The sequence below is a fragment of the Nomascus leucogenys genome, chromosome 9, assembly GCF_006542625.1.
Source record: "Nomascus leucogenys isolate Asia chromosome 9, Asia_NLE_v1, whole genome shotgun sequence".
NCBI lineage: Eukaryota > Metazoa > Chordata > Mammalia > Primates > Hylobatidae > Nomascus > Nomascus leucogenys.
Window position 1 is genome coordinate 59,178,816 of NC_044389.1, and position 23,599 is coordinate 59,202,414.

The following is a 23,599-nucleotide window of genomic DNA, read 5'->3' on the forward strand; positions in this document are numbered from 1 at the left end:
TATAATCATTCCTTGCCTCTACCAAGAATGTTCTTTTTCCCATTTCCCACGTTTAAAATAGTAGCTGTCTTTCAACACCCTGCTCAAATGCTTTTCTAGGAACTTTTCCCTTGTTCGCTCACCTAGAAATAAGCTTTCCTTTTCCCCTTGCACTTGCATCTCTGCTTCATCTTATTCTGCCTTGTGGTCTGTCTGTGAGTGAACATGTTGGTTTCCCCACTCTGAGGACAGCAACCCACCTTATTTGCATTTGTCATTGCCTCTTCCAAAAACTGTATCTTGCTTTGAAGGGCATCTATCTGACCTCTTTTGGCTGTGATTTGCTTTTGCATCCCCATTGCCACTTTCTTAGCTGGAAAAAAAAAAGAGGCAAACTATGCCTTAGGTTCTTAAGTTTGAGAGACTATGGTAATTTGATGGTTAAACTTTATGAGAAGGTGACAAGGAAGATCCTCCAAGGTATCTGGGCAGTCTCAAGGAAAAGATCATGGACAAATGTCTTTGGTTTTCATAATATTGGAATATAATAACTTTTAACTACTACTAGAGAGTTTTAGCTGGGAAACATACATATAATCATGTTTTGTAGGGTTTTTGCCACTGGGATTAATTTCATTGACCATGATACGTTGCCACCTTTCCAGTAATAACAATAACATTGACTAAACTCATACTTACCCATGTAGAGAAATATATAATATATAATATATGTACTTGTGTGTGTGTGTGTGTGTGTGTGTGTGTAGACATGGGGGGTGTCACATAAATAATAATATATATTGTATTATTACTAAAATGATTTTTCCAGAAACTCATACTTAAAATACTGCACAAGACATCTAGTATATCTTTTAAAGCGCCCAGTGATATCACAAACCCTTCAATTTTTATTCTCATGATTGTTGTCATGTGCTTGGAACTCACTACCATCTCAGTAGCCAAACTGCCAGCATAAGCATATCTGATTTTTTTTCTTATAGTCAGCTGAGGAAAAAGGATTGAAAATGCCACAGCTTTGAGTCCAGTCTGGCTATAACTTAGAGGTTAAAAAGAAAAATGAAAATATACCATTCATTATAAACAAGCTATCAGAATGAAAGGTCTGACTTCTCATTAATAAGATATAGTTCTTCTATCTAAACTGTCAAAACAGGGTTAAACTGACACTGTATATTGATTTATTAATAGGTTAAAAGTCTGACATTATTTGCTCACCACTTTGAAGAATTATGGTCTGATTAAGTGGATCATGGTTGGCCTTGAAAGGTAATTTTCTCAAACGAATTTTTTTTTTATTTTAAGCTGATTTAATAAATAAAAACAAGAATTTGAATGAGAATACAAGGGTTCTCTAGGTAACTTAATAATTGTAATGTCCCTGGGGTGATTGTGAAGATGCCCGACAGTGAGGCAGGGTTGCTGTCTGGGGAGCAGGGGCAGCAGATCCCAAAAGACCTCTCGAGTGACTTCTGCAAACCCAACAAGTTTATCTGTGTTAACCAGCAAAGGGCCAAACCACACAAAATACGAAACACATCAAGAATTTGTGGTCGTCCTTGCACAGAGACTATGGTAATCTTTATATCGTTCTAATTTTAGTATAAGTGCTGCCAAAGCGAGCACAAAAATAAATCTTCTGACATTAAAAAATATTGAGAAATGGAAAAATATATACTTTAATTAGATAAATATTAATTTTTATGGTCAGCTAATGTGGTCATGTCAACAATTATATGAATAACATGAACTGGAAGATAACCTTTTTATCTCTCTGCATTAGTATGGGCAGCAAGGTAAAAGGGGAATAAGTCTAGGTGGTAAGAAGGTCCCCTCACCTAACAATTCAATTTCCAGGATTCCTTTCCATTTTTATCACAGTGAAGGAATCAAGAACTGCCAACTAGCCAGGGACCTACCGTTTATATCGTGTACATGTTGAAAAATAAAGGGTTGAATGGAAATTACTGGCAACTTGTATTTATATCCTTAAAAATAATTACTTGACATTAATAGATACTGAGATCTGTTAGAAATTACTGAAATAGCCACTAGAAAGGAAATATTCAGATAGTTTAGAGATTAAATTAACTCCATGGCAATTTCTGTAAAAACAATTAACTACTGCTACATAACCTCCATCATTAATACCTACTATTGTATATTTCTCACATCATTTAGCACTGTGAAGAGGTGGTAGGTAACGTATTTGAGTTTGTGTTTTAACAAATTTAGTCCATTAAATTAAAAACAGAAGAAAAAATTTTAAATCTAACAGAGCATACATACCATGAACATCAGATCCTTCCATTGACTTTAATGCATTTCTTGTCTGTTCTAGTTCAGACTGTGCAGATTTTAATTGCATTTTCAACTTATTTGTAGTCATTTCCATTTCTTCACTTTTGTTTTGGAAATTCCTTTTCAAGACTTCATACTCCTCTATACAATGTGATAATCAATAATAGATGGTTACTTTTTTCTATCCCATTGTTAATTAAGTATATTTTATTTGTAATTAATGATCACAGAATTTTAGAGCTGGAAGAGAACTCATTTAATTACATCTTCCTTTGTTACAGAAATGAGATGTACACACACAATTCCAGGGATATGACTCTTTTTTTTAATCTGCTTGGGTGGATCCTATTTCTCCTTTACCCACTTATTACTCATTGTTTTTTCCCAAACATTGTAATTAGTTTGCAGTTATTTCATCTTAAACCTTCTTCTTGGATGACCATGTCCACTAGAGTAGATTTAACCACCATCTGCTGGTAGATGAATCTCCACGACACTATAAGTAACCTGAGGCTGCCATCTGTCTTATCTGACTTATCTCCAGTATCTGTGAAAATACCTGGCACAAACTCATCATTTGATATACTACAATACACATGTGCATGCACATACACACACACACATATTTATTTATATGTATCTATATATATGATTAGATTTATACAGAAAAGGATCAAAGCTCCAGCTCCATTTGTCCAGACATCTCCATGTAGATGTCCTCATGCCACCTGAAAACAACTGCCTCACAGTGACTACATCTCATCCTCCAGCCCTCAAGCCTGCCTTTCCTTCTGGTTCCCTCTCCCAGTTGCTAACATTGCTTTTCCAATACCACAAACTAAAATCCTGAAACCTACACTTAATCCCTCCAACCACTAAGTTCTGTTGATTTAACCTCCAAAAATATTCTTAATTCTTTCCTTCCATTCTCACTGCCACTGCCTTAATTCAAATCCTCATTCTATTTATCTGGGATGACTGCAAAAATCCTCCTTAACTGCTTGGTCTGCCTTTCTTTTCTCTAATTTACTTACAAACACAGTCCACCTAAAATCTGACAAAAAATCTCCTACTTAATATCCTTTGTGGGCTCCACATTACCCTGCTCTACCTATCTATTCTGCCTGATTTCTTAGCCCTCATTCATTTTACTTTTGCTCCAGCTAATACTTCTGAGGTCACATTTTGATATTTCATGGCTTCGTGCATTTGCCCATAATGTTCTCTCTGCCTGGAATGTCCCTTGCACCTCTTTTTCACCTGCTGAATTCCTTTTCCTCTTTCAAACCCAGTACAGACGTCACTTCCTACAGGAGGTAAATTCTCTATCCTCTGTGCTATCTTTGTACTCAATACACTTGCACTGTGCCTCACACACTGGTTATTCACCCATTTCTATCTAGGTTTATCTCCCCACTAGACTGTGAGCTTCATTGTGGGGTTTCCAGGTTCTATCACAGTGTCTTGCATAGTAAATGCTCAGTAACTTCTGACTTTATGAAGTACATGATACTTCATACCATACTAATATGGTTTGGCTCTGTGTTCTGACCCAAATCTCATGTCCTATTGTAATTCTTAGTGTTGGAGGAGGGGCTTCGTGGGAGGTGATTGGATCATGGGGAAGGATTTCCCCCTTGCTGTTCTTGTGATAGTGTGTGAGTTCTCATGAGATCTGGTTGTTTGAAAGTGTATAGCACCTGCCTCTCTCTCTTTCTACTGCTACCATGTGAAGATGTGCTTGCTTCCCCTTCACCTTCCACCATGATTATGTTTTCTGAGACCTCCCAGCCATGCTTCCTGTGCAGCCTGCAGAACTGTGAGTCAATTAAACCTCTTTTCTTCACAAATTGTTCATTCTCAGGTAGTTCTTTATAGCAATGCAAAAATGAACTAATACAGAAAAATGGTGCCACAGAGGTAGGATACTGCTCTACAGATACCTGAAAATATGAAAGCAGCTTTGCAAGTGGGTAACAGATACAGGTTGTAACAGTTTGGAGAGATCAGAAGAAGACAGGAAGATGTGGGAAAGTTTGGAACTTCCTAGAAACTTGTTAAATTGTTGTGACCAAAATGCTGACAGTGATATGAACAATGAAGTCCAGGCTGAAGAAGTCTCAGATGGAGATGAGGAACTTACTGGGAAATGAAGTAGAGATCATTCTTGCTATGCTTTAGCAAAGAGACTGGCAGCATTGTGCCCCTGCTCTAGGAATCTGTGGAACTTTGAACTTGAGAGAGATGATTTAGGGTATCTGGCAGAAGAAATTTCTAAGCAGCAAAGTGTTCAAGATGTGGCCTGGCTGCTCCTAAAAGCCTATGCTCATTTGCATTAAAAATGAAATAACCTGAAGCTAGAATTTATATTTAAAAGGGAAGTAGAGCATAAAAGTTTGGAAAATTTGCAACCCAACCATGCAGTTGAAAAGAAAAATCCATTTTCTGGGGAGAAATTCAAGGCTGCAGAAATTTGCGTAAGATAAGAGGAGCCAAATGTTCATAGCGAAGACAATGGGGAAAATGTCTCCACGTCATTTCAGAGACCTTCTCAGAAGCCACTCCCCTCACTGGTGTGGAGGCCTAGAAGGGAAAAATGGTTTACTGGGCCAGATCCAGAGCCCTGCTGCACGGTGCAGCCTTGGGACATGGTGCCCTACATTTCAGCTGCTCCAGTTCCAACTGTGGTTAACAGGGGCCAAGGTATAGCTCGGGCTGTTGCTTCAGAGAGTGCAAGCCCCAAGCCTTGGCAGCTTCCATGTGGTGTTGGGGCTGTGGGTGCACAGAGGGCAAGAGTTGAGGCTTGGGAGCCTCCATCTAGATTTCAGAGGATATATGGAAATGCCTGGATGCCCAGGCAGAAGTCTGCTGCAGGAGCAGAGCCCTCATGGAGAACCTCTACTAGGGTAGTGCAGAGGGGAAATGTGGGGTTGGGGCCCCCACACAGGATCTGCACTGGAGCACTGCCCAGTGGAGCTGTGAGAAGAGGGCCACTGTCCTCCAGACCCCAGAATGGTAGATCCACTGACAGCTTGCATTGTGTGCCTGGAAAAGTCATAGGCACTCAGTGCCAGCCCAAGAAAGCAGCCATGGGGGCTGTACCCTGCAGAGTCACAGAGGCAGAGCTGCCCAAGGTTTTGGAAGCCCACCCCTTACATCAGTATGCCCTGAATGTGAGACATGGAGTCAAAGGAGATTATTTCAAAGCTTAGAAATTTAATGACTGCCCCGCTGGGTTTCAGACTTGCATGGGCCCTGTAGCCCCTTTGTTTTGGCCAATTTATCTCTTTTGGAACAGGAACATCTACCCAATGCCTGTACCCTCAATGTATCTTGGAAGTAACTAACTTGTTTTTTATTTTACAGGCTCATAGGTAGAAGTGATTTGCCTTGTCTCAGATGAGACTTTGGACTTGGACTTTTGAGTTAATGCTGGAATGAGTTAAGACTTTGGGGGACTATTGGGAAGGCATGATTGTGTTTTGAAATGTAAGAAGGACATGAGATTTGGGAGGGCCCAGGGGCAGAATGATATGGTTTGGCTCAGTGTCCCGACTCAAATCTCATGTCCTGTTGTAATTCCCAGTGTTGGAGGAGGGGCCTTGTGGATGGTGACTGGATCATGGGGGTGGATTTCCCCTTTACTGTTCTCATGACAGTGAGTGAGTTCTCATGCGATCTGGTTGTTTCAAAGTGTGTAGCACCTCCCCCTTTGTGTGCTCTCTCTCTCTCTCTCCCACTGCCATGTGAATATGTGCTTGCTTCTCCTTCATCTTCCACGATTTTAAGTTTCCTGAGGCCTCCAAGCCATGCTTCCTGTACAGCCTGCAGAACTGTGAGTCAATTAAACCTCTTTTCTTTATCAATTACCCAGTCTGGGCTGGGTGGGCTGGCTTATGCCTGTAATCCCAGCACTATGGGAGGCTGAGGCAGGTGGATCACGAGGTCAGGAGATCGAGACCATCCTGGCTAACACAGTGAAACCCTATCTCTACTAAAAATACAAAAAATTAGCCAGGCGTGGTGGTGGGTGCCTGTAGTCCCAGCTACTCGGGAGGCTGAGGCAGGAGAATGGCGTGAACCCGGGAGGCGGAGCTTGCAGTGACTGAGATCATGCCTCCAGCCTGGGCGACAGAGTGAGACTCTGTCTCAAAAATAAATAAATAAAATAAATTACGCAGTCTGAGGTAGTTCTTTACAGCAATGCAAGAAGGGACTAATACACATACCAACCATAAACTGGAGTGTTTCACTGTTTAATGTAAGTCCATGGATTTTTCCTTTCAATAAATTTACATGTCTATTTTCACATGTCACTCCATTAGTAAACTTCTAATCAAGCTATTTGACTCAAAGAACTCCAGGTTTCCACTTTCATAAACACAAAACTGTGCAGAAAATGTGATTTACGTGAACACCTGTTTCCCTTTTGGAAGCCTGGGCTCTGGATACCTCACACTTCTCTTGGAAATTCAGTACAGAATTTCCAGTACACTGAGGGCTGACTAAAGTTAAGGTCAGTAAGTGTAAGATGTGGGAACTCTTCTTGAGAACTATGAGATTTCATGCTATGAATAACTCCATGGGGACAGCATAACTCTTCATGTTTGTCATGTGAGTGAGACACCCTTCTTTTGCAATTGTGCTAGGGTCTACATTGGCTTCACTGCTAAGACTCTTATTTTTTAGTAGGATTTGCACTGAAGCAACATACCTGAAAGATTGTTTAATTCATTCCTACTTGTTTTCACCTCATTTAATAATTGATCTCTCTCTTGTTTGATGTCCTTCACTGCACGGAGCCACTCAGAGCCTGCATTCACCAGCTTCACCTTTTCCAGCTCCAAGTCACTCACTCTGGCCTCAAGCTCCCAGATCTTTGCATCTTTTTTATCTTTTAAAATCTAAATATATGGATAAATACAAAGGATAGATATAGAAGTAAAAAATATGCACATGTATAGTTATAATTGATAGCTGCTAACACAGTCCTAAAATCTGACAACAGTCTCCTACTTAATATCCTTTTCTGCCTCCTATCTGTATTCCATCTATATTTATTATCTTTTCATTACTTCTCAGGACACTAAATTTGTATTTTATTATAAAGCATCAATAGAAAGTGGGAAAAATATTTCACTTTCTTTTAAGCTTAGATGTCAATTCCTGGTATTGCTTGCAACAACCCTTCATTATTCCTATTCTATCTCCATTCATTCAAAAAATACATATTAAGAACCTTCTTTGTGGCAGGAACTATTTTACATGCAAGGGATATAGAAGCAGGGCTATGACTAGGGTAATGCAAGTGAGGCAGCTAGGTGAGGGCCTCCAACCTGGGCACCTCACTTACCTCACCCTAGTCCTGGCCCCGGATAGCAATAAACAAAACAATGTCTTCATGTCCTCCTCTAGTAAGAAGAGAAGAAAACAAACAAATATTTAATATGTCAGGTAAGAGGAGTGGCAAGAATAATAATAAAAGCAGGTGAAGGGTACAGAATGAATGCGAGGGAGGGGTTGCTACTTGAGGTAAGCTGGTGTGCAGAAAGAGTTCACATAGCAGGTTTGGGTGCTCTCCTCAGAAAGGCCAGCTTACAAGGTTGGCCCTTGACTGTCATCTGGGAACTTGGATTTTGGGAGGGTTCCCACCACCCTAATAAGAGTGGCTCAGTGTGCGTAAACTGTTTGTGCAAACAATGTGTTTATGCTGAACCCCTGCTTTCTTTCTGGGAGCCTGGAATCTGGATACCTGCCAGGTAGAGGGGCCTATGGGACCAATCTCCAATATAAAAACCTGGGCACTGAGGCTTTAATGAGCTTCTCTGGCTAGCAACACTTGACAGGTGTTGTCACAGTGTCTTGCTGGGGCAGGGGGTGGAGTAGGAAGTAAGCATGTCCTGCATAACTCTACTAGGAGAGGGCTCTTGGAAGCTCATGCCTGGCTTTCTCTGGATTTTGCCCCATGTGCCTTTTCCTTTTGCTGATTTTGCTTTGTATCCTTTCACTGTAACAAATCCTAGCCTTGTGTATGATTATATGCTGAGTCTTGCGAGTCCTCCTAGGGAATCATCAAACCTGGGGTTGGTCTTGGGGACCCTGCCACAGTTGGCAAGGAAAGGCCTCTCTGATGACGTAACATCTAAGCAGATGCTCCTTATGCTCAAAGAGCATAAGGACAAGCCACACGAACAGTCTGGGAAGAGCTCTGGGTACAGGTAACATGTCTGGGGAACAGCAGGGACATCAGTAGGGCTGGAGTGAAGTGAGCTTGGGGTAAGCAGAAGATGAAGTCAGAGGGGGGCCAAGGGAATGATCAGGTTGCTCAGAGGCAAGGTAAGAACTTAAGCATGCATTGTGAGTGAGTCGAGAAGTCATTGGACAGTTTTGAGTATGAGAGTGATGTAGTGTAACAATTTAAAAATACAACTCTGGCTTTAGTATGAAGGAAAACAGTGGCTGGCGTGGGGGTAGGGGGAGAAGCATGGAGACCAGTGAGAAGGCAACTGGAAGAGCAAACGAGAGAGGTGGGAGCTTAGACTGGGGTGGTTTGTGGTGGTGAAAGTATCTGGTCCTTTGACCAGAGTAGGGAATGTGAATATGGCAACTCTAAATCGGCGTTTCCAACTAACTGTCAGAAACCCACAGCATGGCATGCTTCTGCAAACTCTGACCCAAACATTCCTATTCCTTCTTCACAGAGGGCTTTCCCCTACAATCCTTTCTGACTCTTCTCTGTTAGAGGCACTACCATGTTGCCAGTCTAAGTTTGAACTCACAAAGTCGCCATGTCTTTCCCTGTCCCTCACCCCTCATACCCAGCTGTTGACCAAATCCTGCCCAACCTCCAGGTCTGGACTGCCATCACTTCGCATATGGATTGCCACAGTGCCTCCTAACTGGTCTCTATCTGTGTTGGTAAGGCTTCCTAGGAGGACCCCTCTCTTCCCAGGGTGTAGGTCTGTGTTGTCTAACACAATACCTGCAGATGACTCTGGAGCACCTGGAATGTGGCCAATCTAAGTTACGTGCTGTAAGTGTGAAATACACACCAGATTTCAAAGACTTTGTATAAAAATAGAATATAAAATATCTTGGTGATCTGTTGTATTGATTATAATATTAAAAACACTATATTTTGAATATGAGTTAAATAAAATGTTATTAAAATTAATTTCACATTTCTTTTTAAGTGTCTACTAGAAAACTTAAAATTATATATGTCACTTACACTGTATTTCTGGTGGAGAGAACTGACCTAGATCCTTCCAAATAAGTGACATTTGAAAACAATATTGACTTTCTTTGGTCATCAGATTGTTTCCCCAAATTATCCCCCTACTGGTCTTAGTATCCTGGCAGATGCAATTTGACTGCTATAGCAGCAGTTTAACTGCGGAGACCAATGATACATCTGAAATACAGCCACATGACAAGCTTCTGGCTGTCCAAAAAGGATTGGTGGGGAGCTCCAGGCTTGTCTCACTGCCCGCCTGTGATGGGTTTGGGCAGTAAAGGCCCTAATCTGGGCTGTCTAATCTCTGCCTAGCCACTCCTGACAACTGTCACACTAAATCCAGCTGGCCTCATGCAGTAAGGGATGGGGAGGGCTTTCCCTGGGACAACCTGAGGCATCACAACACACATAGGACGAGTGCTGCTCGTGCTCCACCTCTTGAGGCCAGTTGATAGAATTCAGTCCTTTCTTGGTCTTATTATTTATTTGTTTTTAAGAAAGGTCTAGCTCTGGGGACCCACAGTTATTGAAATAAAAGTCACTCTGCTCCTCTGCTGTCAATGTGTGCAGTACCCATTCTGAAGAGGTGACAGAAACCAGGAGAGAAACCATACCTTCTATAGCTACGATTCCCCCACCTTTTTTTCTTACCAGATCACAGAGGGAAGTGGATGTGGCATTAGGACTTGAGTTTTAAACTTACGTTCTTTGTGTCTGTGTGAAACTCTAATTACCTAGGAAATTATTCCCTGAAGCTGCTCCAGCTCCATATTTAGGAACTGAAAATTAGTTTTACTCTCTCCAAGCCACTTCTGCATACTGATGCCAGATTAATCCACTTCCAACACTGTCTTCTTCATGCTACCCCCTCCTTCCTACCCCTAAACCTTTAATGTCTCCCACACCATCTCTAGGCTAAATAACAGAGTAGGCTTCTCCCCGGGCTTGGAACGCTGTCCTTCCTTCTCTTTGCCTAGTTTTTGCCCATTTCAGGTTCCCAGCTCTCTCTGAAGCTTTCACTGGCTCTCTAGTCATGAGCTCCACATTCCTTTGAGGCACTAACACAGATCCTGGATGCTCGCAGGACCAGCAGTATCCACATCATCTGGCAACTTGTTCAGAAACACCAAATCTCACACCCCATCCTAGACCTACTGAATCAGAAACTCTGGGAGCAGGCCAGCAGTCTGTGCTTTAAAAAGCCCTCCAGGCGATTCCGGTTCTCACTGAGAACCACTGCACAGTAACATCTACTTAGGCTGCCTAGGTTCAAACCACAAGGTAGTGCTGCTCTCCAGCAAGTTAAACTCTCTGTGTCTCAGTTTCCTCAGATGTAAAATGGGATAATAATAGTGCCTCCCTCACAAGGTTTTGTGAGGATTAAATTGATTTAAGTTTTAGAGTATAAGAGTGGGATTCTCCTGTTTAGAACCTTAATACACTAGCAATCCACTAGTGATCTTCCTAAGCAAGGTAGAACAACCATCCTTTCTCCTTTGATATGCTCTGCCCTGCATCACACCTGTTCTAAGGACTTCATTTTAGGGCTGGCCATTAAGAATCCTTTCTATGTCCCTTTTCATGGTGAGTTTGGCCATTTAAAAATGTATATAATCAGTTAAAAACTTAAGCAATAGAAAATTCTATTTTTTTAATGCAATGAACTTGTTTATTTCCATAAGATGGATAATTATCTATTGCTGGCCCTATTTTTAGAAGGAGGAAACTGAGGCATCTACAGTATACGTGATTTGTCTCCTGCTACTCACCAAGTCAGAGATAAAGGTGACATAAATCCTATGAAATCAGTTTTTTTAAAAAAACCATTAAATCGTGTTAAATTTTGATAAGTATTTATCGAGCAACTTTTGGGTGCAAGGCACAAAAATATGGGGCAGGAGGTACAAAGACTAATAAGATTTGTACCCTGGTTGAAGAAGTCTACAATCTTGTAGGGAAAAGGAGACACTGCTACATAAACACACTCACACAGACACACACACACACACACACACAGCAATATAGAATGTGAACCAGGTTTTAACAGGTACAAATAAAGTATGAGAAAGTTCAGAAGGAGACCAAAACAGGGGAAAGAAATTAATATTTATTAAATTTTAAATTATTAAGTTATTTAAATTTTAAATTATTAAATGGCCAGAAACTATTAATAGGCTCATTCCTTGATATATACTTTCTGATTTAAGCCTCACAGTAACCCAACAGGTTGTTGGGAGTTTTTTGTTTTGTTTACTTCTTGGTTTGGTTTGGTTTATCGATATCAAAGCCAAGATTCAGCAAACAGTCCAGTGTTTCACTGTAACTAAGTATTGAGAGACGGGGTTCAAATTTAGGTCTGTCTGAAGAGGGAGAAAATACTTTCCTGTGGTATCAGGAAAGACTTCATAGATTTTCTGATCTTTTTTTTTTATACCCATGATTTTGAGCCATTTTCGAGTCATCCATTCCTTCTGTAATCTGATAAAAGTATTTATCCTTTCTCACAAAAACACACATATGCACATAGAAACAAACACCTTCCAACAGTTTCAGAGTGTCCACAGATACCAAGAACCACTTTTCAGTACAGGTCATACCTGGTCAAAGAGAAATGATATTTCAGAAGTTAAACCACAAAAAAACTCTACAGACCTTAAGTTCCTTTAGTTCCATCTGCCTATCATTAATTTCTTTCTCCAGTTGAGCTTTTTCTACTTGCATAGCTCCAGCAGTTTGTCCATGCTGGCCCACCAGCTGCGTCATGTTCTCAATCTGCTGTCGCAGAATCTTGATCACCTTGTCCTTCTCTGTCATCTGCAGTTTGAGGGCCTCGCATTCTGTCTGCACATTTCTGAGATGATCCCCTTCATTTTTCGAGTGTTGCAGCTCCTGCAACTTCAAGTTCACCTGGGAGCGGAGCTTTGTGATCTCTGCATTGTTAGCCTCGATGGCTCTCTCTTTTTCCTGGAGAGAAGTTGTCAGGTCCGATATTGCCCTCTCTGAGCTCTCCAGAGTCATTTTCTTGGCTGTCAACTCTTCTACTACTTTGCACAGCATCTCTTTGGTGGATTCAAGCTCAGCAGTCAAGGAGGATACTTTTTCTAGACTTTCATTCTTTCCTTGAATTGCTGCCACCTGATTGTTAAAGAAAAGAGAATTTCATAGATTTGGGAGGATAGGTATAGGCAACCTCAAGAGATACAAGTTAACTTAAAAGCATGAAATCATGAATTAGGCAATGTTTAGTAAGATCTTTTTTTTTTTTTAAGAGATGGGGGTCTCACTATGTTCCCCAGGTTGGTCTTCTCAAATTCCCAGCCTTAAGTGGTCTCCTGCTTTGGCCTTCCAAAGTGCTGGGATTTCAGGGATGAGCCACTGTACCCAGCCATGTCTAGTTAAATTAACTCAATCATTTTGCTGTCAGAACTCTAGCTCTTATAACATATGTAAGACTGACATGCTAATTAGACCAGGGTGGAGAGGGCTTAATTAAATAATAATGCTCCTCCACAATGGTGTTCTAGAGTGCAGTCTTGGGAAGTTTCCTCTGTGGATGTTTTCTGTACTGATTTAGATTAAGATAACCCTGGCAATGGGGGGAAGGGTGGTGGAATTTACAATAACTACCCCTTATTTTTAATTTCCCTCCAACTTTACCTTTAATTCTGCCTCTGAGGAAAAAAATGAATAATGGTTTTTATCCACACACACATTCATATTCTCTGATCCTTGTTTGGAAAAGCTGAAAATTCTAACTTCCAGTTGGTCCTTTCATCTTTCTTCTTGCCCAGGTTAAGCCAGAGAGTAGGTTAATGGCTTTGCCTGGGTCTAAGCCAAGACCAGTCCCTTGGTTTGCTTTCACATTCTGAGAAGCTTACACTTTTGTGGGATGCTTTTTATGTCCCTGTGGCTGTAACTGGCATTAGAACCATGTCTTCCTAGCACAGAAAGTACACTGCTATTAAGAAGGCAGTCTATGTTTTGCTATTGGTGGGTGCACCAGAATGGAATGCACTCATCAGTCTCAATCAGTGCTGAGGCTCGGGGAAAGAGAGGCAAGTCTCTTTTGGGAGAAAAATAAAGCAAAAAAATCTGTTGGAAACCTTCAACCCTGTTGCTCCTCAGGCTGCCCAATAATTTGATGCTTCTCTGCAGCAGAAATAAGCAATTATTAGGTTACCAATTTTTAGGTAAAAGTGAAAAGGCAGTTGGATAGGAGTTTAGTTTTTCAACAATGTACAGGTGAGATAAAGCTTGACATATTTAGTTTAATTAGTGGTTTTATATATATATATATACACATATATATATATATACACACATATATATATATATACATATATATATATATATACACACATATATATATGTAGGCCAGGCGCAGTGGCTCACGCCTGTAATCCCAGCACTTTGGGAGGCTGAGGTGGGCAGATCACGAGGCCAGGAGATCGAGACCATCCTGGCTAACATGGTGAAACCCCATCTCTACTAAAAATACAAAAAATTAGCTGGGCATGGTGGCACGTGCTTGTAATCCCAGCTACTTGGGAGGCTGAGGTAGGAGAATTGCTTGAACCCGGAAGGTGGAGGTTGCAGTGAGCCGAGATCGCGCCACTGCACTCCAGCCTGGGTGACAGAGGGAGATGCCATCTAAAAATAAATAAATAAATAAACAAAAAATGAAACAAAAAATAAGTATCAGGTTTTCATAAATTGCTCACAGAATCCATAGCTTTATTTTAGGAGCCATTTTAGGTCCATATATGTTCAAAATAAAAAGCTCTATTTAGACATAAAATATATATTTCCCCCAGAGGAGATTGTTTGGCGATGGCACAGCCTATGCAGGCGCTGACCTGCCGCTCCATCTGGCCCTGACACTCGCTCTTCAAGGCCTTGAGCAGGGCTTCCAGGCGCTGCACCTCCATGTTCCGGTCGTCCAGTTCCCGCCGCAGGTGGTCAATGGTGATGCTGTTGCCTGTGTCTCGGTCCCACAGTCGCTTATTCTGCTCCTTCTCCAGACTCAGCTCCTTCTCCCTTTCGTGTAGATCAGCCTAAAAAAAGAGAGGAATGCTTTTTTCCTCCCTGCTATTAAATAATTAAGATAAAACATATTGTCTTTATATCATATTTGGAGTTTTTATGTGATTTCAGACACCTTTGATTTTGGAATCTGATTCCTTTTTAACGGCTTAACAGCAATTATTTCCAAGAAAAATAAGTTAACATTTTGCTTAAAATTTCTAGCATTACAAGTCTATCTCGAGGGACTAGACCTCAAATAATATACAATGAAAAGGAAAATACAGTAGATTTTAAAAGTCATCCTGTTTTTAAGTCTTGCATTTTCTAAGAAAGACATTATGCCTCACACCAAGTATGCTCCTATAATAAATAAATGCTCAAAAGCATAAAGGAAAAATGATAAGTAAAGGAGAAATGGCAGAAGAGTGGCTGGTACTGGAATTGGAGTAGCATCTGGGCTGTGAATAGAATTACCTCCCTTTTCAGTCACTTAAAAAATACATAGTGTTGAATAGGAGCAAAAACTCTAGTCAGACTAGTAAAAACAAAGATATACCTATGCTAAAATGACTTAAGATCCAAGAGAAAGTTAAGACATAGACACAAGTAACTGGAAGTGGTTTTTCATTAAAGGGCCAAAGATAAGGAATAGCAGACAGAATCTCACTAAAGGGATCAAAATGCTTCAGGATAGTATTTGAGCTAGATCTGAAGATGCAGAGATTAGGAAGAAGCGAAAGGAAAGGGGCCCGTGTGTTTGCTTGGTGCACTGGGTCCAGGTAGAGAGAAAGGATTGGAAAGGTTAGCAGGGTGATGGATCATGAACAGTATTGAAAGGGAGGGTGTCTGACTTTACAGAGAAAGTAATTTTGAGTTGAAGAGTGACATCATCGGAGCTGTATTTTAGAGAGATGTATGCGGCAGCCCTTTACAGGAAGGAGTGAAGAGGAGAAAAACTGGAGTTGGGAACATCAGAAAGGAGACTGCCATGCTTCAGGCAATGAGTAATGAGGGGTTGAACGAGGGGTGGTGATGGTAAGAATGAAAAGGGAGGCTAGGTTTGAGGATCTTTCAGACATTCAGTCTCCAAGATTTTCAAATTATACAGGAGAATACTGAAAAACATGCAAATGTTAGGTAAAGAACTGAAGAATTATGCCAAGGTTAAGAGCTTCTCTACACAGCTCTCAGTTCTATCCTTACCTCAGCTCATCAAACCCTTGTCAGCCTGCAAAGGATGGCTTTACCAGCAAAGAGCACCATTCCCTGGAATGGAGTTTGGTAAGCCGAGAAATTTATTCTGTTATACCACTAATACCACAAAGGGGGATTCCAAACATTTCCTTTCCTAAATTTCTCATCCTATAGTTCCTCTAACAGAGGACAGAGTTGCTTCATTATGAGCACAATCATATTGTCCTTTTCTTTTAAAACAACTTCACCTAACCATCCATTCCAAATTTCTATATGCGCAATTTGTATGTGTTTTGAATGTGATTTGGCCTTAAAATGAACGTGTAACACTACTTCAATTTAAGGGAATATAGTATCTACTTGAAAGACTATGGCTATGTCAAGATCTCCTTCACCTAATACTGTAATAGCTCTGCTTAAGAAAAAAGTATATAGAATATCATATTTTATATGCAAAACTTGAATTGTGTCTAAAATAATCTATTGCATGTATGCACAAATATTTTGTAAATTTGTAATTTTATAAAGGAAACAAGTTTTGTGATACATTTTGGTGAAAAACTTCCCAGAATTAGTCTTATTCATATTTTAAAACATAATCTTACCAACAGCTTTTGAAGTTGATCATCTAAATTTCCAGATTCCTGACTGAATTGATCACGCTCTGTCCGGGCTTCAGTTAGCTCTGAGTTGGCAAGGACTAACTGCTTTTCCAGCTCTTCTGTCTGAAAGGAAAGTACAAATTGAACAGTGTCTGATTATGACAGTGGGTAATATAAAATAAATATAGACTTTGGAAAACAAATGGTATTATTTTGAGAACAAAAATAAAAGTTTATTGTGAGGCCGGGTGCACTGGCTCACGCCTGTAATCCCAGCACTTTGGGAGGCCAAGGCAGGTGGATCACCTGAGGTCAGGATTTTGAGAGCAGCCTGGCCAACATGGTAAAACCCCGTCTCTACTAAAAATACAAAAATTAGCCAGGCGTGGTGGTGGGCACCTGTAATCCCAGCTACTTGGGAGGCTGAGACAAGAGAATCGCTTGAACCCGGGAGGCGGAGGTTGCAGTGAGTCAAGATCGTGCCATTGCACTTCAGCCTGGGTGACAAAAGTGAAACTATATCTCAAAAAAAAAAAAGTGTATTGTGATGGGTCTTGTAAAGTTTTTTTTAAAGAAAATCTATGCTGAATTTAGCCAGGGAAATTAGACAAAATGAAATACTTAGTACTGTTGACTTTGGGAATTGCCTGTAATACATCTGTCTCCTGTTTTCATACTATTCAAGATTTATCTTCTGTGAAGACATGTTCTATAATTTGGTATTTAAGAAAGCTTGAGGGTTGGCACAGTGGCCCATGCCTGTAATCCCTTGGGAGGCCAAGGCAGGAGGATCCCTTGAGCCCAGGAATTCAAGACCAACCTAGACAACATAGGGAGACCCCATCTCTACAAAAAATATTTTTTTAAAGGTTAGCTGGGCATGGTGGTGCACACCTGGGGTCCCAGCTACTTGGGAGGCTGAAGTGGGAGGACTGCTTGAGCCTGGGTGGTTAAGGCTGCAGTGAGCCATGAATGTGGCCATGCACTCCAGCCTGGGTGACAGAACAAAACTGTTTCAAAAAAAGGAAGCTTGATAGGGCATAAATAACATGCTGCAGCGCCTACATAAATGAACTGTATTATACTTAGAAGAGCTATTTTGCTTCAGAGTATCAAAGGTTCGGTAATAAAAGGCATTAAATATAAAAGAATGAATGGTAGCAAGTTATTAGCTATTGTCATCATTTTAGAGCCACTACTTTTTTAAAGGATGAATTTATATGTATTTATATTTACAGTTGGACAATTTATGTAACCATTCTAACCCTCATTTTGTTAAACTATTACTATAAAATGGGAATAAAAGTACCAATTTTAGAGGATGTTAAAGTGCATTTTATTCTGACAAGGCAGCTGTTTGATCTGTTTGAATATGCATTTCTATGACACGTGCCATAAAGTGCATCACTGTTAATAGCATAGCATTTCTATAGTTCTTTTTTTTTTTTGAGATGGAATCTCACCCTGTTGCCCAGGCTGGAGTGCAATGGCACCATCTTGGCTCACTGCAACCTCCGCCTCCCAGGTTCAAATGATTCTTCTGCCTCAGCCTCCCAAGTAGCTGGGATTACAGGTGCCCACCACCACGCCCAGCTAATTTTTGTATTTTTAGTAGAGATGGGGTTTCGCCATGTTGGCCAGGCTGGTCTGAAACTCCTGACCTCAGGTAATCCACCAGCCTCAGCCTCCCAAAGTGCTGGGATTATAGGCGTGAGCCACCGCACCCGGCCTCTATAGTTCTTTATGTCTAGGTTCAGCGTATGCTAAGAGGCTAGGATCTCAGACTGTGGAGACTAAGGGTTTAGATTTTAGCTGAGCCACACAATATCATAACTTAAATAATAAGATATTAAAACAATGAGAACATGTTGATACTTAGTTATATGGTGATAACTTTAACTAGGTATCTACATTACTATTTTATCATCTACTTTGTAGTAATAGGGAATCTTTCATGTCTGCATAAATGCTACATATTCCTTCTTACCTTTAAGGTGTCTATTTAGTAGGTTTCCAATCTACTGTCAATAATAAAACCTGGTTTGGATGATGTACTATGATAAAACTTTCTTAACTAGAGAACATATGACTAAGACTAACTTTTTCTTGAGAACTTTCTAGTTTTACTATTTATTGTTTATTTTTAAAGATCTTCACTTATTCCACACATATTGAATTATATTATCTATACATACATATACACGTCTCTCTTTAATAATAATCATAAATAATAGAAGTTATATATATACCCACATATACATATATGACTAAAAAAGCACTAATATAGGACTATCAGTTTCCCATTTACCTACAGAAATCAGAGTATAGACTTTAATATTTATATTGGCTATATTCCTAAACTGACTTTGTATCTGGCTGCATGCTATGTATAAAAAGTATTTCACAAGAATTAAGTACACATAAAATATTAGATTACTGTCTAAAATGTATTCCTAGACTCTAATAATCTAATAAAGAAGTACTTTCCAGGAGGCTGAGGTGGGAGGATCACTTGAGGCCAGGAGTTCGAGACTAGCCTGGGCAGCATAGTGAGACCCCATCTCTACAAAAATAAAAATAAAATTAGCCTGGCATGGTGGTGCATGCCTGTAGTTTTGGCTCAGGAGGCTGAGCTGGGAGGATCGCTTGAGCCTGGGAGTTTGAAGCTGTAATGAGTCATGATTGTGTCACTGCACTCCAGCCTTGGCAACAGAGTTAGACACTCTCTTAAAAAAAACAAAAAAGTACTTCTTGTGCTCCTTTTGGGGCATATACAGGAAAAGAAATGAAAAAGCCCCACAAAAATTCAAGCTCTGTAACACAGGTTACTTTCTAAGAAAAATGAATGAACAATATCAATTGATAAAATCTCTTCACTTTTATTATTATCAGGATAGACTAAATCAGTACACACTTAGTAAATACTTCAGAGTATTTACTAAGTAAGGGGAAGAACCACAAACTTTACTGTTACACAGTTATCATGTTTGCCTGGCAAGGAATGGGTACATGAACACGATCCGAGAAGCAGTATGATCAGGCAAAGAGCCAAACACTTTAGGTTCTTGTCTAGTTTCTGTTACATAACTTCTCTGTGTTTCCATTTTTTTCATCTGTAATTGGAAAGAGTATTCTAGATGATCTCTCATGTTCCTTTCAATTCTAATACTTTTTTCCATGAGAACAGTATTAATAAAGCTGAAACAATTTATTTTCCACCTGTCTTTTGAGCTATAAATTTAACAAGAACATTTCCAATTTGAATTAATCAGACGATTAAAATAAATGTTTTCTACTCCTAGCCTGGCATAAACCATTTCTATCCTTGAGCAAAGAAAATAATTTGTATATATGCTTTAAAAGCTTAAATTAAGATTTTCTCTTTTGTCTGCTTTCACTTAAAAAAAAAAAACTTCTGGATAATCATTTCATAACATCAAACTTGACATGAGACCAAATTAAAAAAAGAAAGAAAAAGAAACGAGCCAAGTCTTATCTTTCCATCTGTTTATTAAGAAGTTCCTCCAGCCCCCTGCAGGAACATTTGTTTTGTAGTTGTCAGTACTGACTCAGCTGCTATAGGTCTGCTTTTACCTTTCACTTTTTAGAGTAAAAACATTTATATTAATCAAAAAGATAAATAGAGAGTGAAAGGGAAAACCATTGAAGTAGCAGCTGAGTTGATATAAACAGCTGTAAAAAACACTATAAAGAAAAGCCTTTTAAAATATCCAGAATAGCCAGGCGCAGTGGCTCACGCTTGTAATCCCAGCACTTTGGGAGGCCGAGGCGGGCGGATCACGAGGTCAGGAGATCGAGACCACGGTGAAACCCCGTCTCTACTAAAAAATACAAAAAAATTAGCCGGGCGTGGTGGCGGGCGCCTGTAGTCCCAGCTACTCGGAGAGGCTGAGGCAGGAGAACGGCGTGAACTCAGGAGGCGGAGCTTGCAGTGAGCCGAGATTGCGCCACTGCACTCCAGCCTGGGCGACAGAGCAAGACTCCGTCTCAAAAAATAAAATAAAATAACATAAAATAAAATAACATAAAATAAATAAAATAAAATAAAATAAAATATCCAGAATAAATACTGACATCTGAGATGTATTAAAGATTTTTTTCTTTTTCTTTTATTTTTATGTAGTAGCACCGGTTTTCCCTTTCACCATCTATGAATGCACTTTTTGGTTTGGATCACTGGACAAATGAGTATTGGGATTTCATTCTAATCTCACATTGATTTTAGAGATATTGCCAATCATATAAAATCACACGAGGTTTGGTTTGTCTGTTGGTGGTGGTGTTTTCTGTTTTTCTGTGCTCTAAAAGACACAGCTATGGCATAATAAGGGATGCTACAGGACAGCATGGCGGTGCATTGGCAGAACTATGCAGAGGTTTGCACAGAATCTTCCTGCACAGTATATAGCTCCAGCCAGTGCTAATAAATCATCACTTTTTTAATACAAAATTCAGCCCCAACTGTTTTCAAAGTAGTAAAAATAAACGTTGAATCAACATCATGAGATATTTTTGTTGTCAAAAAGCGAAAGTTAAGAGTAAAGCCAAATCTACAGAGCCAATAGTGACAGCTTCTACTGGTCCAAATTCGTAAAGGGGAATTCTGGAGGTTCTCCTAAAATGGAAAGAGAAAAATAGAAAACAGCATTACAGTAAAACACTTTTGTAAGCTACAAAAGCTACATCTCACATTTTTTTGAAGTACAATTTCTATGTTCACCAGCATAAAATAATTGTGTTAATCTGAAGAGAAATATCAACTTCCAAAACAAGTTTTCTCTTAATTTATGCATTCTAGTTGGAAAAGTTTTGTTTAGACCTGCCATGTCATCAATTTTTAAAAATAGAAACACTTTTTAAAATGAAGAAATCTGGCTGGGTGCGGTGGCTCACGCTTGTAATCCCAGCACTTTGGGAGGCCGAGGCGGGCGGATCACGAGGTCAGGAGATCGAGACCGCGGTGAAACCCCGTCTCTACTAAAAATACAAAAAAATTAGCCGGGCGTGGTGGCGGGCGCCTGTAGTCCCAGCTACTCGGAGAGGCTGAGGCAGGAGAATGGCGTGAACCCGGGAGGCGGAGCTTGCAGTGAGCCAAGATTGCGCCACTGCACTCCAGCCTGGGTGACAGAGCGAGACTCCATCTCAAAAAAAAAAAAAAAAAAAAAAAGAAGAAGAAATCTGACCTTGGGAGAAAATACTAATACTGCCCCTCATAAAACATGTTGATGTTTAATATCAACACACCTTTATTTGTTTCCTTTCACACAAACCTCACTTTTTTTTTTTTTTTTTTTTGAGACAGGGTCACACACTGTTGCCCAGGCTAAAGTGAGTGGTGTGATCATGGCTCACTGCAGCCTCAATCTCCCAGCCTCAAGCTATCCTCCCATCTTAGCCTTTCTAGTAGCGAGGGCTACAGGCACACGCTACCATGCCCAGCTAACTTATTATTTTTGTTTTTATTTTTGTAGAGACAGAGTCCCACTATGTTGCCCAGGCTTGTCTCAAGCTCCTGGGCTCAAGTGATCCCCCTGTCTCAGCCTTCCAAAGTGCTGGGATTATGGGTGTAAGCCACTGCACCTGGCCATGAATCTCCCTTTTAATCATAGCTTTTATGTATTATTTCCTTTGATATTTTTCCTTGTTGTTATTTGAATAGTATAAACTGAAATATGCACTGAAGCAACAGAGAAAAAATAGATTTTAAGGTTTTAATAGGCGTTAGCAATGTCGTCATATGAAAATGAAAAATTAAGCAGAATAATTTGTGTTTTTAGATTTTATATTCAATTCATTATAACAAAAACATTTTATAACAATACAATTTTTTATGATCCCAGGTGAAATCCTTGTTATTAACTTGTTTGATTTTTCTTGCTCAGCTACACCATGTAATTAATGTCACTTTAGGCCAGAGTGTACTTAGCTGTATTTACATGGCAGTGTAATCTCTCAGTGCTCCCTGACCAAACCAAAGGGAGTTACTGTTAAGACAGTCTAGTTAACCATCAACTAGGTGCCAACTCTATTTAGGATCACTGTGGTGTATTATAAATCTCAGTGATTTATTAAAACTAATGAAGCTGATATGCCCTCCTTATTTCCGTTAGCTATTTACTATTTAAGACTGTCAAAATTCTTGCTCAACCACTATTTACCTTAGAGCAAAATAAGAGAATGATTCTAATATCATGTTTGTACCTATATGACCCCAAAACATTCATGTAAAAAGCTTGCACTCATTCATCTGGATCTCGTGCTTCTACAATGCCAAAGATTTAAATGCTTATAAAAGCTTAGAAATTCTTTTTATGCATTTTAGATGGATATTTCAGTATTTGTGAAAAAATTTCCCAATATGTCCAAATCAGCATGATACTATATATTGGACCAAATGCAAATTAGCAAACAATGCGTGAGGCTTCTGAAAGGATAATTTTTCCAAACAACAGTATAATGGAAAGCTATAGCAGTTACCAATCATGTAAGAAACCACAGGTGAGTTGAGATTTATTTAGTACTTTGCGGCTTTTCAAAAAGTTTGTCAATAGACAATGAGTACTTAATGTTTCCAAAATGATTTGTGATTATTCATGAATATGCATTATTATATTGGACTGTGACACAACAGCTCTCTTATTTCCTCTCTCACTGTCAGATTGTCAGCTCTCACTTCTGCCAGAGTGCCTACCTCCACTAGACCCAAGTGAAAAAGCACCCTCCCACCCCATGGTGCACTGAAATCAGCCCCTCCTGCTGTTGTCCGCAGGGTGTGGTCATGACCTTTTGGTATAGGCTTGGTCTGCCCAGACTGGGGTGGACATTCCTGCTATCAATCATCAGGGGAAAAGCTTGTCCTGAGAAAAGAAACTAGAACACAAAAAGCAGGCTTCAGAGAGGCAGAGAAAAGCTTATGTTCCTCTCTGACCTTTTGTTTGTTGAGTGTACCCTTTAAGCAGTCTAAGGTCCCTTAAGGTTGCTCAGATATGACACTGGTTGAAAGAACATTGCCACAAGGATTTAGGTTAAGGGTTATGCAAAGAGGTTTACAAAATGAGGCAGTGTTATTCAAACGCAACCCCCCAATAAATTATGAAATCAATTTAGTGAGCTTCAAATCAGCATCTGAAGAGAACAGAAAATAGCTGGCATCACATGTAATAGGAGTAAATATTGTTTTATGAATCTTGCTTCAGTTGCATGTGTGTATTGGATCATAAGA

The 23,599-nt window shown here is 39.9% G+C and overlaps 1 protein-coding gene and 1 non-coding gene across 2 annotated transcripts in view; both read right to left on the bottom strand.

Annotated features, from left to right (window-relative positions):
- The window catches only part of CCDC158 (coiled-coil domain containing 158), a 107,324-nt gene that overhangs the window by 42,241 nt on the left and 41,484 nt on the right, over positions 1-23,599 (bottom strand). Inside the window, exons 9-14 of the mRNA XM_030819017.1 lie at positions 16,360-16,479; positions 14,392-14,589; positions 12,188-12,670; positions 7,013-7,202; positions 2,287-2,439; positions 240-352 (exon numbers count right to left, since the gene is read on the bottom strand). Of these exons, the coding sequence (XP_030674877.1) occupies positions 240-352; positions 2,287-2,439; positions 7,013-7,202; positions 12,188-12,670; positions 14,392-14,589; positions 16,360-16,479 (1,257 nt within the window). The remainder of the gene's footprint in view (positions 1-239; positions 353-2,286; positions 2,440-7,012; positions 7,203-12,187; positions 12,671-14,391; positions 14,590-16,359; positions 16,480-23,599) is intronic.
- On the bottom strand, positions 1,521-1,623 carry LOC115836791. Its single transcript, XR_004031807.1, has one exon. It is a non-coding gene; the product is annotated as a U6 spliceosomal RNA (small nuclear RNA).